The sequence below is a fragment of the Lissotriton helveticus genome, chromosome 10 (genome assembly GCF_964261635.1).
Source record: "Lissotriton helveticus chromosome 10, aLisHel1.1, whole genome shotgun sequence".
Classification (NCBI taxonomy): domain Eukaryota; kingdom Metazoa; phylum Chordata; class Amphibia; order Caudata; family Salamandridae; genus Lissotriton; species Lissotriton helveticus.
The window spans coordinates 736,646,452-736,661,723 of NC_136071.1; the positions used below are offsets into that span (position 1 = coordinate 736,646,452).

The 15,272-nt window shown below is 46.7% G+C and overlaps 1 protein-coding gene across 4 annotated transcripts in view; it reads left to right on the forward strand.

Annotated features, from left to right (window-relative positions):
- The window catches only part of WDR37 (WD repeat domain 37), a 537,887-nt gene that overhangs the window by 305,645 nt on the left and 216,970 nt on the right, over positions 1-15,272 (forward strand). For all 4 annotated transcript variants that reach the window (XM_078663303.1, XM_078663304.1, XM_078663302.1 and 1 more), the window contains one exon: positions 11,855-11,996. In XM_078663303.1, coding sequence (XP_078519429.1) covers positions 11,855-11,996 — 142 coding nt within the window. The remainder of the gene's footprint in view (positions 1-11,854; positions 11,997-15,272) is intronic.

Sequence of the window (15,272 nt, forward strand, 5' to 3'; positions counted from 1 at the left end):
GAGAGGCTAAGACTTTATGCCAAGGTCTGGACGAAGACTTAGACTTTGTGCACCGCAAGGGGCTGTGATGGGAGACTACATTAAATGGAACCAAAATGTGGTCAGACGAGGTAAGTTTGAGGACCCGTTTTACCAAGACTGTCGCAGGATTTGCTAAAATCTGGTCCAGTGTATGGACTGCATTGTTAGTGGGCACCTTAATTAGTTGTTTTAGATTGAAACCTACCATAGAGGACAAAAATTGCTGTGAAGGTTTGTTGTTGCGATCATACACATGAAGGTTAGAATCAACCAGTACCAGGTAATTGGCATGGATAGGCTGCACAGCTGACACTGCTGAATTTTTAAAGCGCATCACCCGATAGACTGATCACTAACACCACCACCTGGTTACTACATATCTCAAGAGATTTCAGGACTGCATTGATTCCACATTTCAAAAGGAATCTTTATTTGTGATGCTTTTTTAATTTTCTGCAGTTTCAACTGTGCAGCCTCTGAGCAAACAATTGTGTACTACCTGAAGAAAGCGGAAGTCAAAACATTATAGTGGAAATATATTTTTGTTCTTTAGTGAGTCCATCTGTTTTTTGTGTGTGTGTGTGTATATACAATCAAAAAAGAGGGGAGATGGAGGTTCTGGTTAAGTTCACCCTCCAATGTACATGTTGTTCACAAAAATCTGTAAATGTCAGATTCAAAACACCTAACCAAGTGAATGGGGATTCCGCTAACTGCGTGAAAAAAGAAGAGCCCTGTCCAAAGAAAAGAAAATTATTTTATTGAGTCCCCTCACTCACCCAGGGTTTGCCCCTAGGTGGCATTCTTCATCACTGGGGCCATCCCAAACAGCTGCTGCTTGGGGCGTGCTTTGACTTGCGCAACTACGTAGGGGCACTTTTTTGTGAAGAAATGTGTCGTGCAGTGTTCGTGGAGTGGTGAAAGTGATGTTAAAAATACCTAGCTAGTGAGCTAATATTTTATTCTCGCTCCTAGTTGGTAAGGATAAAAAAAGGGTTAAATAGTAGGGAAAAGATATAACTGTTATATGTATACAGTCTCTAATACTCGGCTGACATGTTTCTAGGTATCCCCTAGACCTCTTCTTCAGGACTACACGGGGAGCAGCCCCATGTGTGCCGCTCCTTGTGAAAACCATTAATAAAGTGAGGATGCACACCTAATGTGTGAGCGCCCAATTCAAAATACATACAGTTTAGTCTTTGACTCGTAGTATCTGTACAGGGAATAAAACAGAATGAAAGTTAGCACATAATGCCTGCCCACCTCTCACGTGGGCAGGTCCATGCCCAATGAGGTCATTCTTGGTCAAGGGGTCAATCAAGCGCGTTCCTGGGCCAGAAGTATGTTGTGCGTATTATTCCCACTACTTTCTGGTACCCAAGAAGGACAAGGGCCTGTGTCCTATCTTGAAATCAGGAACGTCAACCGCTTCCTCCGGAAGGAGAAGTTCAAGGTGTTGACTCTAGCTCAGGTCTAGTCTGCCCTTGACCCTGGAGACTGGATGGTAGCGTTGGACTTACAGGACGCTCATTTCCACATCCCCATCCTGCCGGCCCACCAGCGTTACCTGCGGTTCAGGGTATGCCATGAGCACTTTCAGTTTACCGTGCTCCCCTTCGGCCTTATCAGCGCCCCTCGGGTATTCATGAAAGTGATGGCAGTGGTCGCAGCTCATCTGCGCATATCGGGGGTTCCAGTCTTCCCCTATCTCGTCGACTGGTTGTTGAAGGCGGGCTCGCCCCGGACAATCGTCTCCCACCTCTAGACTACGGCCGACCTTCCGCATTTGCTGGGGTTCTCCATCAATGTGCCGAAGTCGCACCTGATTCCCTCTCAGAAGCTCCTCTTCATCGGAGTGGTTCTGGCCTCGGTGCAGTTTCGGGTTTATCCTCCTGAGCAGCGAGTCCGGGATATTTAGGCTATATTTCTGATCTTTCAGCCTGTATCCTGGGTTTCGGTCAGGATGACCCTCTGTCTCATGGTCCGGATAGCCTCCTGCATCCTGCTAGTGGATCATGCCAGATGGCATATGCAGACTCTGCAGTGGGACAGAAGTTCCAGTTCCAGTGGGCACAGCATAAGGGCAACCTCGCCGATCACATCCATATCTCGGAGGGCACTGCACGACAATTGCAGAGGTGGCTCACGAATCGCAATTGGGTCAATGGCAGATCCCTCTCCCTTCCCCATCCTGAGCACACAGTTGTGACGGCCTTGTGCCTTTTGGGATGGGGCGGCCACATGGGAGAGGCGGAGATCAGAGGCCTCTGGTCTATGGCGGAGTCCGGGCTCCACGTCAACCTTCTGGAGCTTCGGACGACCCGGCTTGCACTGAAGGCATTCCTCCCCTCTGGACGGGGAAGAGTGGTGCAGGTGTTCACCGACAACACCACCGCCATGTGGTACTGCAACAAACAGGGTGGGGTGGGGTTGTGGACCCTATGTCAGGAGGCTCTGCACCTCTGGACTTGGCTGGAACACCAGGGCATTTCCCTGCTGGTTCAACACCTGGCAGGTTCGCTCAATGCCAGGGCCGACAAACACAGCCACCGGTGCATGATGGATCACGAATGGTGTTTGAAGTCAGACGTGGCGTAAGGTCGCTTTCAGCAGTGGGGAGAGCCTTGGCTAGATCTATTCGCCACCGAACGCGCAATGTCATCAGTTCTGCTTGTTGGAATTTCCAAGGCGGCACTCGCTAGGCGACACTTTTCATCGCGAGTGGAGTTGCGGTCTACTATCCACCTTTCAGTCTATACCACTTCTACCCAGAGTGCTGAAGAAGATCAAGCGCGACTGGGCCCAAGTCATTCATGTGGCTCTGGACTTGGCTCTAAGAGTATGGTATCCCGAGCTACTCAGCAAGGCCATCGATCCCCCGATCCGACTGCCTCTTCGGGAGGATCTTCTGTTGCAGCACCAGAGGACGGTCCTCCACCCGAACCTGTCCAGCCTCCACCTCCTTGCATGGAGATTGAGCGACGGCAGTTGATGTCTTTTGACCTTTTATTTTTTTTAACAGAGTTTTATATAGCGCGTACTTGACCCGGTATCGGGTATCGGAGCTCTTTACATAGCACCAGTTGCGTTACATGAGGACACATTCATTTTTGTTAGGCACAGGGAGATTAAGTGATTTGCCTAGAATCACAGGATATTCAGCGTCTTTGCCGAGACTCGAACCCGTTTCCCCAGATTCAATGTCGACCACCCTAGCATTAGGCCAAATCCTCTCCCCATGTCTGCCTCCCGAAGTTTGTAATGTGATCTTGGCGGCCAGGCGGCCCACCACTAAGACAATATACGCCTGCAGGTGAAATAAGTTTGTGGCATGGTGCACAGCAAAATCTGTGGTTTTCCATTCTGCCCCTCTTTCAGAGGTCCTTCTATTCCTTTTTTCTTTGGCCCAGCAGGGCTCTGCTCTGGGCACTATTAAGTGCCATCTCTCGGCCATTTCAGCCTTTTTACGGCTTCCAAATAAGCCTTCCCTTTTCAAGTCCCCTGTTGTAAGTAGATTCTTAAAATGCATTTGTTAGGAAGGCGATCCCGGGGAGGCAGAAGATGTCTGACTGACCACCCCCGAGTCCACCCCTCCGTCTAGAAGTAGCCGAGCGCTATTGAGAGGCCTCCTGGGTGAGGCACTCTCCTAGGATCGTACAGCAGAGTAACCACACCACTACAAATGGACACCACACAAGAGGATAAGTACTTAGGCTTTATCAGGAATAAAGGTTGCTTGTCTTCAGCGATATATACAGGTAGATCGAGGGATCTGAAAAGTCTCGTAAATAAGGTACAGGGTAGCGGGACAGACTCCGTACGAGTGAAGGAAGGGATACCCTGCGCACAGCTCTCAATCCTCGAGCCGGGGGGTTCGAGGGTTCGAGCCGCGGCAGCGCCATCAGGACTCGACAGATGGTCCTTAACGGCGAGGGGGACGCGGCGGCGCCAGCAGGCCTCGAGATGGTTTCGGCGAAGATGGGCCGCGGCAGCGCCAGCAGGCTCCAAGGATGTTTCAGCTAAGGTGGACCGCGGCAGCGCCAGCAGGCTCCAAAGATGGTTCCGCTAAGACGGACCGCGGCAGCGCCAGCAGGCTCCAAAGATGGTTCAGCTAAGATGGACCGCGGCAGCGCCAGCAGGCTCCAAAGATAGTTTCATCGAAGATGGACCGCGGCAGCGCCAGCAGGCTCCAAAGATGGTTCAGCGAAGATGGACCGCGGCAGCGCCAGCAGGCTCCAAAGATGGTTCAGGCTTCAGGGTAATGAGTTCTTCTCGGGTCAGCCGCGACGGCGTCAGCAGGGCTCTTGACTCCAGGATACAACTGCCGTCCTACTCGTGCTCGTAACGTGATGGGCCCAGGATGGAGTCGGGCCGGTAGGGTTGGGGATACGCTGGGTCCGCCATGTTCCAGGGGAGGAGAGTGATGGTGTGTCAGGGGGGTTGCTCTCGTTGGTAGTTCGTGTAAGGTCGGGCCAAGGGGCGCCCGGGGTCTGATGGAGGGCCGTTGTCGTCCTGAGCCCACCATGCGGGGAGGGTTAGGACCATGCCGTGGGGCCGGGTCCAACAGCATTACTCATCTTTTCCCTCCTGTTCCTTTCATAATGCCTCAGTGGGACTTGAACCTGGTTCTAACATATCTGATGTGTGCTCCCTTTGAGCCAATTCACAACTGTCCTCTTCGTCTTCTCACTTTAAAGACTGCTTTCCTGGTTGCCATCACCTCTGCCAGAAGAGTAAGTGAACTCCAGGCTCTTTCTTCTAAACCTCCTTTTCTCACTGTCCGTCCGGACAAAGTAGTTCTAAGAACTTGGCCATCTTTTCTGCCAAAGGTTTTCACTGCTTTTCACATCGGGTGGACCATCACTTTGCCCACTTTCTTTCCGCCTCCGCATTCCTCGAAAGAGGAAGAGAGGCTCCACCGTCTGCACCCAAAACGTGCGCTCTAATTCTACCTGAACCACACAACCGTTTCGGGTGGTTGACCAGCTCTTTGTTGGTTATGTGGGCACCAAGAAAGGTCATGCCGTGCACGAAAGGACAATTTCTCGGTGGGTCATTCTGTGCATTAAGGCTTGTTATTATTTGGCTAAAAAGGAACCTCCGGTGTGGCTACACGCCCATTCTACCAGGGCGACGGCAGCCACTACTGCTTTGGGACAGGGAGTTCCCCTGTATGTCATCTTTCAGGCAGCTACCTATGCCTCGCTGCACACGTTTACCAAGCATTACTGCCTGGACAGCCAAGTCCGAAGAGACAGCTTTTTTGGCCGTTCGGTTCTCCAGGACTCTCTGGTGTGATCTTGGTTCGCAGACCCACCACCGGGGTTGGTATTGCTTGGTTATCTATTTTAAATGTGTTTCTTTCAGATACACAAGTTACTTACCTTCGGTAACGATATATCTGTAAGAAACATTAGTAGTGATAGATTCCTTACCGCCCCACCCATCCTCCCCGTTATGCGAACTGATTTCTAGGATTAAGGTCATCCCTTTCAGGGCTCTAGTTTCAAGGCACCAGTGGTCAGTATCTTGCATGGCTCTGCGTTCCTGGCACGGAAAGTCGTGTACAGAACTGATGTCAGTGCGCGAGGGCGGCGTCTAAGTAGCTGCTGCCACATCATCTCGGTGACCACAGCGCCAAAGATGGACGCGGAGCCGCACTATGCCACCTTCGGACGCGCAGGGGTACTGCTGACGAAAACATTCCAGATCCAGTCTGATGCCTGGGGGTAATTCTAAGGTAAGGAATCCCTCACTGCTAATGTTTCTTACTGGTATATCGTTACCGAAGGTAAGTAACTTGTGCATCACTGCCTGTGTGGGTGTGTGAGTAGGTGTTTAAGTAACTGTGTAGATGTGTGTAGGGCTATATGAGTGTGTTAGTGGCTCTGTGGGTGTCTAACTGGGTATGAGAGGGACTGTATGGATGGGTGTGTGAGTGCCTGTTTGGTCTGTGAGTGGGTGTGTGAGTGACTGTATAGGTGTGTGAGTGCATGTATACATGAGTGGTTTTGTGGGGTGTGAGTGGGTGTCTTTTTTAAAAATTGGCATCTGGATCCACGGATCTGTTGCAGATCCATACGGGTGGTGTGTGAATGTCTGGGAATGAGTGGGTGTGTTCATGGTTGTCTGGGTGTGTGAGGGAGTGTGTGTGTGTGTGTGTGAGTGGCTGTGTGGGTCTGTGAGTGGCTGTTTGGGTCTGTGACCAGGTGTCTTTTTTAAAAATTGGGATCTGGATCCACGGATCTGTTGCAGATCCATACGGGTGGTATGTGAATATCTGGGAATGAGTGGGTGTGTTCATGGTTGTCTGTGTGTGTGTGAGGGAGTGTGTGTGTGAGTGGCTGTGCGGGTCTGTGAGTGGCTGTTTGGGTCTGTGACCAGGTGTGTGAGTGGTTTTGAGGGTCTGTGAGTTTGTTTGTATGTGTGAGTAGCTGTATGGGTCTGTGAGTAGGTGTGAGTGGTTTGTGGGTCTGACTGGGTACATCACTGATTGTATGGGTGTGTGAGTGGTTTTGTGGGTCTTTGAGTGGGTGTGTGAGTGGCTGTATGGGTGTGACGTTGTTAGGTGTTGTATGGATGTGTGTGTGGGAGTGTGAAAAAGTCTAAGAGTATGTCAAAGAGTGGGTGTATTTTTTTTTAATTGAGCGCTGGTTCCAAAGATCCGTTGTGTATTCACACTGGGGACTGCGCCGAGCACCACAGTGGACCCTAGCATGCCCCCCCCCCCCCAAATGTTTTTGGGCAACTTCTTACGTCTTATGGGGTCAGGATTCCCAAAGCACACCACATGAAGAGTTTTGGCTCTTAGCCACTCAAACTCAGATTCAGGAAACGTTTATCAGCAAGTCCTGATAAACTTTGAACACTCTCTTCATTAACAAAAAGTGGAATTATTCTACACAGTGGCTCATTGCATGGGCTAGCATGTTTGGGTCTAACTTTAGAGGACTCAATGAGCAAGCTATCCATAAGAAATTTGACATACTGCCAACGCTATAAATACCAGCACTGTGTCTCACTTAGAAAGATCTTAAATAGACCCATGAGGAAGACCATGAGGACGAAAAGCGTTGGCTACTGTTTTTAAGGAGACTAATAAAAGGAGAAGAATATGAATAAGGAATTTTCTTCAAAACAAAAACTATTGGAGATTGTGAATTATATGCACTGTCTGTTGATCTACATAACCGTGCTGAGCTATCATGAACAAAAATATTGTTCAGTAGTGGTGCTGAACCATATAAATCGAATAACGTTTAACAAGTCTCTTCTGCATTGGAAGTCGAAAGGAGCTGATCTTCCATTTCTGTGCAACACTCTAAGCATTTGATAACTTTTCCCACTGAGGTGGTAGGTGCGGTAGCATATTGCCTCAGCCCCTTTTTGCATAAAACTGTTATATAACTATATACATCTATTTCCAGTAGGTAGTTATAGTTAGAAACAAAGTTTCCATTGGAAAAGTTTTTTTTTGTTTTGGATAGATCCATCAAGCAGGAGCCGAGAAAAAAGGGTGGTCCCAAAACATGTTTTCCTCATGTTATGTCTATGGAGATTTTCATGTTTTCTTAACACTACTACAGTCCGAATCGCTGAACAGAATTACACTAAGCTAATCCGTTCAGTAGTTTCAGAGATATCTAAGGTTAACAAATATAGACCTCTTGGAACGCGAGTCCTAGCAGTGGACTCGCGGATCCTACTCAAATTTGATTGGCTGCCAACACTTCAACCAGAAGTGTTGGCAGCCATTCTGGGACTCGGCTTAAAGCCAAGTCCCCCAAAAAAGGTAAAAAAATAAAGAAAAGGCAGCAGGGTTATAAGACCCTGGCCCCTCCACCCCGACATATGTTGTGGGGGAGGGCGTCTCATGTTAAAAGGAATATTTTATTTAATTTTGCTGTGAATTCGCAGGTGGACCCGCAGCAAAATAGACACAGGAGCCCCAGCACCCCCAGCACCTTTTAAAAGAAGCTACCGGGTGGGCCAAATCTCAGTGACATATACAAAATAAACTAGCCCCCTCCAGGGGTTTGTTTAAACCCCGGGGACCACCACCTCCCTGGGGTTCTTGGTTTTCATTATACAGAGAGTGCCGTGCCCTGCGAACCTGGAGACCACCACCTCCTGGGGCTTGTTTACTTATTAAATGGGGGGCCTCTCTGACCCCCTTTCAGCCCAGGGGACTGCCACTTCACCAGGGCATTTCAAATAAAAAATGTGGGGGGGCACACAGACCTGTCCCCCGCCCCCCCCCCCCCCCAGTCCTGGTGGACTGCGTGCCCAAAGATGGCTCTGGCTCCTATGTCCTGGGACATAGCTGTTTGCTATGGCTTGGTGAGAGCTTCACTGCTCATGCCAAGCCAAAGCAAACTGTGCTCGCTTTCAGGAAGTGAGAGTAGTGAAATGCTCTCGCTTGCTGAAAGCGAGCACAATTGCTTTGACAGAGAGGGAGCTGCATGTTAGCAGTTCCCTCTGTGTCGAAGCAATGTCTGCTCCCCCAGGAGGCGGGAAGGCGGCAGTGACCGCGGGGCCTTGAGGCTCCCCGGTGGTCCCAGTGGTGAATGCGTGCCCTGGAGGCATCCACTTTAAATGGCAACGCCCCAGAGGATGGGGGCCCCCGGGCCCAATTAGCGACGGGAGGGGGGCAGTGCAGCCCCCTCCCATCTTTAAATGGCCAGGGGATGGGGTCCCCAGGGCCAAAATTGGCCCGCGGGGCAGCACGGCCCCGTACCCTAGTATTAATGTAAAATATAAAGGCTGGGCCCAGGGGAGGGGGTCCCTGGGGCCAAAATCGGCCCAAGAAAGGGGACTGCGTGGCCCTCATTCCCTGATTTAAAATTGAAAAAATAAAGATGTGGCCAAGCCCCAGGGGATGGGGCCCCCCTCCCTTAAATACAAAAAAAAATCCAAAACAAATTAAAGGCCAGGCCCTGAGGGGTGGGGTCCCCGGGGCCAAAATCGGCCCAGGGAAAGGGAGCTACGCCCCCCCTTGTTATAAAGGGGGAGGGCCCGCCTTCTTTCTGTACCACTCTGCAAACATACCTCCTGGCGCACAACTGGTTGGAGGATGAAGTCCCTTCGGGGCCAAGTACCCCTCCTGTTACCCCCAGTAAGTCGAACATAGCAGGATTGCTGGGAAGTTGCAGCGGTCACGGCCCCTTTCTCCACCACTCTGCAAATGCTACTCCTGGTACACTGCTGGTTGAGGGTGAAGTCCCCTTGGCGCCAAAGGGTCCTTGGGGGGCAACTAGACCTTCTGTTACCTGCAGTAAGTCTCACAGTGCGATTGCTGAGAGGACTTTGAAGGCCATGCCCCCTTTCTCCACAACTCTGCAAACGTGCATACTGGTGCATTGCTGGTTGGGGATGTAGTCCTCTTGGATGCTTAGGGTTCTTGGGGGCCCAGAAGAGAGGTGGTCGGTGGCCCGCACCCTTTCTCCACCATTCTGCAAACCAGGCCCGGACTGGCCGTTGTGAGCACCGGGCAATCCCCCGGTCGGCTGCAAGGGTGGGGGCCGGTTTTGGGCCCTGGGGGCCGTTTTTGTTGCAGAGCCGTTTTTGCAGCATAGCTGCAAAATCAGCCCTGTAACAAAATCGGCTGAAAAGCGGCCCTTGCAAAGCGCTTGCGCCCCTCCCGCCCGGGGTGCGGGGGGCCGGCCGAGCACTTTGCCAGGGCCGATTTTGGTTCCCAGTCCGGCCCTGCTGCAAATGCAATCACTAGTTTAAAAAAAAAAACGAAGAAATTCACTGTAAAAGCCAAAGGTTACAGGGACGTTATAGTTAGGAAATAGTTAGGAAATAGGATTTGCAAAACCTTAGAAATTCATTTTTTTTTTAACAATTTTTATTTGCATTTAAATGTTACATACCATCGTCGTTACACCCCACCCCCCACCCCAACAGAACAGGTAGCACAATCTAGCTTAATGTTCATTTTTAGCAGACATGGAGAAAAGTAAATAAATTTGTACAATGAACATTTATGCTGACGAACTGAAAACAAGGTATAAACAAGGTATAAACATGAAGAGAGGGAGACATTAGATATAAAACCAGCACGGTTGAAGCATTTCACTCCTCATGCATCCAATCTAGCAAAGGAGCCCAAATCAACAAACCCTTATTCCGCTTTATCCTCCCTTTGTTTCTATAAATCGCTATTTCTATGTTGCAAGTTGCTAACAGCCTGGTTCTCCATTCTACAAACGATGGTGCTAAAGGATCTATCCAGGCTGACGCAATGCACAATCTGTAAACAGCCATAGCAATGAAGATAAACCTGTGCATTGAGTGGGGTCGATGTGTGTTTGATGTACCTAATAGAATTTCTTCAGTTGAAATATTAATACGGCAATGTGCGAGGAGGGAAAGAAAATCAGAGATTAGAAATTCACTAAAAAAAACAAAGGTTACAGGGCCATTATAGATAGGAAATACAATTTTAAAAAACTTAGAAATTCACTTAAAAAAAATAAAGGTTACAGGGACTTTATACTTGGGCTCTGGTTCACTTGTACAAAACCAATGAAATTCAGCAGTTATAGTTAGGTGAGCTAACTATAACTCGCGCACCCCTGCAATGCACTGCTTATGACCTCTCATATTACATCACTCTTGGCACCTTAAATGACATCACTCATGATATCATCCAGTGACTGCGAGTGTTTTTAAAAAGTTTGCGTGTGAAATATATTTACTACGGTGTATTTGTGAATTAGTGAGTGTATGAGTGCCTGTATAGATGATAAAGTGGGTGCATGCTGACTGTGAGAGTGAGTGATTAGGTGTCTCAGTGAATGTATGGGTGAGTGACTGTATCAGTCTGTATATTTATAATTAAAAAAATGGAATGCAGTAAGGTTGCCTATGGGTGAAAGGGTCGTAATCCACATTCAAAATGAGGTTTAGTGATAATTGCTGCCAGGTAGGTAAGTAACACGTTTACATATAAAAGCATACTGTAGCAAGCTTACATTTCCTCAAGTTGCTTTCTAGTGGTATGTGATGCGTTTTTTGACAACGTTATTTGGAATTAACTGCAACTTTGCGAAGGTTTTAAAGCTTTTCATTCTGTAACATTGTCATACAAGTCATGAATTTTGTGACAATTTATAGAACCTATGTCCTTATTTAGACCTAAGAAAAACTTTACACATATGAACATTACTTGGAAACCCTGTGAAGTATGAAAATCATAAACTTTGCAATACTATGTCATTGCTTTGGGTATAGCTGTGGTTATTTGTATTGTAAAATATGTGAAAATCGCATTTTATAAAATAGATTTTGTTGGCCTAATGTGAGCACACTGGAAAGAAAGAAAAGTTCCCTCTCATCGGTCTGTCTTACCAGGACCTCTCAGAGGTCCAGTGAGGCCTCCTCCACTTCATCATTTGAGGCCTCTATCTGTAATTCTAGATTTAGGCTTTATAACATACCGAAAATGGGCAACAGTGTAATTTGGAATGTCATCTTTTAGTTTCTGGCCCACCTCTTCTTATGTTATTTTTATCTTATCTTGTGTTATCCTATGTTAAGTTATGTTATGTTATGCTATGTTAATTTGTAGAGCGCACTGTCACTGAAACACTTAAGTTAGTTTTACTGTGTGAAGCCAGTTAGTGTGTTTATTGGTACTTACTAATGTTTAAAATAACTCCTCTTAATAAAAAACATGTGAGTGACTTACAAACACCGTTTTCTCGTTAGTAGTTTTAAAATAACTTTCATGTGTTTCTCCACTTTGAATGTGATGAATTCAAATGTTAAAAACAATAAATGGAATACTAATACAATTCTTACATATATTTGTCTATAATGATAGGACATGATCAAGAACTAACCCATTGTTGTACACATCCTACCCAGCGCCTTGTGGTGACGTCATCGCGTGACACAACCTTTCGCCTCTGGGATTTTAGAGATCCTTCAATCCATTCCGTGAATGTCTTTCAGGGTCATACAGAGTAAGTGCCAAATATGCTTCTGCATGTTTTCATAAACTACTGGTCATGGAGATTCACTTATTGTTACAGTAGCGTCATGCAGTACGATACTACCTAATCCTGGCCCACTGATATACCTCTGTAAAAATAATTGATGTCCAGAGATTCCCATTTTTTATTTGTGTTGTTGGATCATTAGAGAAGTAATTTAGCTTGGGTCATTGCAGATCCAGGCCAAATTTTTCTAGACAACATTTTTAAAAAGGGCGGATGTGTTGCAGTGGTGATGTCATATTTCATATTTCCGGAACCAAGATTCCCATATACTTCTTTGGTTTTGGGGGTCAAGTAGTCTTCTAGAGACAGAAAATAACTCCTCAGACCAAGCCTTCCACCTTTTTCCAAAATGGCAGCTATAATAGAGGAAGAAGAGACATATATAGAAATGAAACAAATAATGTTTTTTAATCCTTTTATGTATACACCAAACAATGTTTAGGATCTGAATTTGAAAAAAAAATGTTTATCGCTCCTGTTTTAGACACAGTTTTATAGTTCACTTTACTTGTTTCGGCAATCGCTTGTGGTGCATTTGCAGAATGTTGAACATTTTAGAAGAGCATATTGACAGGGAATTTTTTTTTTAGCACAGATTTTGCAAATACATTTACGTGTAAGTTCTGTGGTTAGAGGCTTTAGAAATTTCCGAGATTTTGGCACCCCATCAATATCTTCACAACTAAATTTACACAGATCTTACCCTACATATGCAAGATCTAAAACATTTACACATCTTTTGATCCAGTAGAACGCTCTTTTAATGTGTCCACTTGCAGAATATGATGTCGGTGGAACGTCACTTAGTGGGACTGATCTCTTGAACACACTGTACCAAAGATTGTCAAATGTGTGACAGTCCGAACTCGTTTTCCACACGTGCTCAATGTATTTTTCTACGTCTTTAAGTCGCATTTTTTTTCTATCTCAGCAAATCGTTAAAGCTCCAAGCTTTGTTCCAGTTTTGCTCACAGTGTCATCACCCTTAAGAATATGTGCCTTGATAAGAACACTGGGCATCTCTGGGTCAGGTTTCTTGTACAGAATATGAAGCGGAATTAAGTGTTTCCTTGCCTGTTCCATTTTGTTTGAATCTGTTTATTAAAGTTTTCTGATTTTCATTTGTACAAGACAATGGCAGAGCAAATGACATGTTTTGCAGCAGTCGGTAAAGAATGTAAGAATGTATGTTACAGGCAAGATATTGTGATTTACATGCTATGCCCATATCAGAATATGATCACAGTAGCGGGTAAACCCCAAGGAACCCATATGACACGCCAAACATTAGGGATTGGTGCCTACATAGAACTACCGTCCGGTAGTTACATATCCATAGAATGAACCTGATGTCTATATGATGACACCTACAATAAAATAGCAGAAGGGTGATACACCAGGCAAAGCCCTGGTGACAGTTTATTTATTTTATTTATTTATTTATTTATTCAAAGTTTTATATAGCGCGAACAAGATCTTAACAGATATCAGAGCGCTTCACAGTAGGGTGAGTAGACATAGTAATTGGGTACAGTATAGTGAAAGGTAGCATAATAGGATAACAATCATGTGCAATAAGATACAGGTAAACACTCAGCTAGACAGTAAAATAAGGCGGTGCAGAGTCTTTGATCTAACTAAAGTAGAGATCATGAGGTAGCAGAGAACACTCAATTAGACAAAAGTATAAGACGGTGCTGAGTCTGAGCTAGCTACAATACAGGACTAGAGCTAATAATAAACATTCAAATAGACATTAGGATAGGGTGGTGCAGAGACTCTGATCCAGCTGCCATAGAGATCAGTGGATACCAGTAAACCCTCAAAAGACAATACTATAGGACGGTGCAGGGTCTATGATCCAACTGCAAAAGAGGTCAATAGGTCATGAACAGAAAGTTAATGGATCACTAATTATCCAACGTTACAAGATCGGTGCATAGACTCTGAGCAGCAACAGTGAGGATCATGTAAACTTGGCCATAAGGATGGCTTTCACTTCTTTCTTGAAGAGTACAGTGGAGGAGATAATCCTCGTTTCAGGAGGGAGTGCGTTCCAGATCCTCGGTGCCATTCCCGAGAAGGAGCGCTTGTAGGTTTTTTCCTTACGGAATCTGCGAGGTTTCAGGAGCAGACTTTTGGTACTTCTATTGGATCTCGAACCTCCTGATATAGTCAGCTTTTGAGTGAGGTAGGTGGGAGCCTTGTGGTGTATGGCTGAGTGTGTCATAACCGCAATTTTCAATTGTATTCTGGCTTCGAGGGGAAGCCATTTCAGCGATTTCAGGTCAGGGGTTATATGAGAGTGTTTCCTTGAGCCCGAAATGAGTCTCGCGGCCGCATTTAGGGAGGCTCTTAGGGGTGCTGTTGTTGCTTGAGGGCCACAATTCCATAGTCTATGCGGGGGATAACTAGTGCTTGTACAGCAGTTTGGAAGTCCTTGGCTGGGAGGAAGGGTATGAGTTTCCTTAGAGTGTTGATTTGAAAGTTAGCTCCTTTCGTTGCTTTGCTAATGTGCTGTTGCATATTGAGCTTTGCGTCAAGTGTGATGCTTAAGGATTTCGCAGAGTCCACGATGGTGGGTTGGACGTTGAATGCTGTTAGGTGATTGAGCCATATTTGGGTGGTGGTAATTTTCGCAGGGGGTGATATCAGGAGGAACTCAGTTTTCAACGCGTTTAGTTTGAGGTGATTGTCGGCCAACCAAGATTGGGTGTTCCTAAGTGTGCAGTTCAGAAGTTTGATATCTTCCGGGGATTGCACCTTTAGGTATAGTTGAGTGTCATCGGCATACATGTGGAAGTGTACATTGGATGCCTGGAGCAGGGTAGCGAGAAGTTCCATGATGAGGTTGAACAGCGTGGGTGAAAGGGAAGATCCTTGTGGGACGCCTAAATCTACTGGCACTGGAGCGGACAGCACGTTGTTAATCTTGAACTTCTGGGATCGGTTGTGTAGGAAGGAAGTGAACCATTTGAGTACAGTCCCAGATAAGCCCATTCTGGTATTTAGGAGCTCTAATAGGTTCTCATGTTTGACCGTGTCGAATGCTGAGGATAGGTCAGGAGAATGAGGAGGCAGGAGTCGTTGCGATCCAGGATTTGGAGGGCGTCATCAATTATGTGTGTCATGGCCGTTTCCGTGCTGTGTTTCGCTCGGAAGCCTGATTGGTGAGGGTCGAGGAGTTCGAACTGGTCAATGTGTTTTGTTAGTTGGAGTTGCACACATTTTTCCAACAGC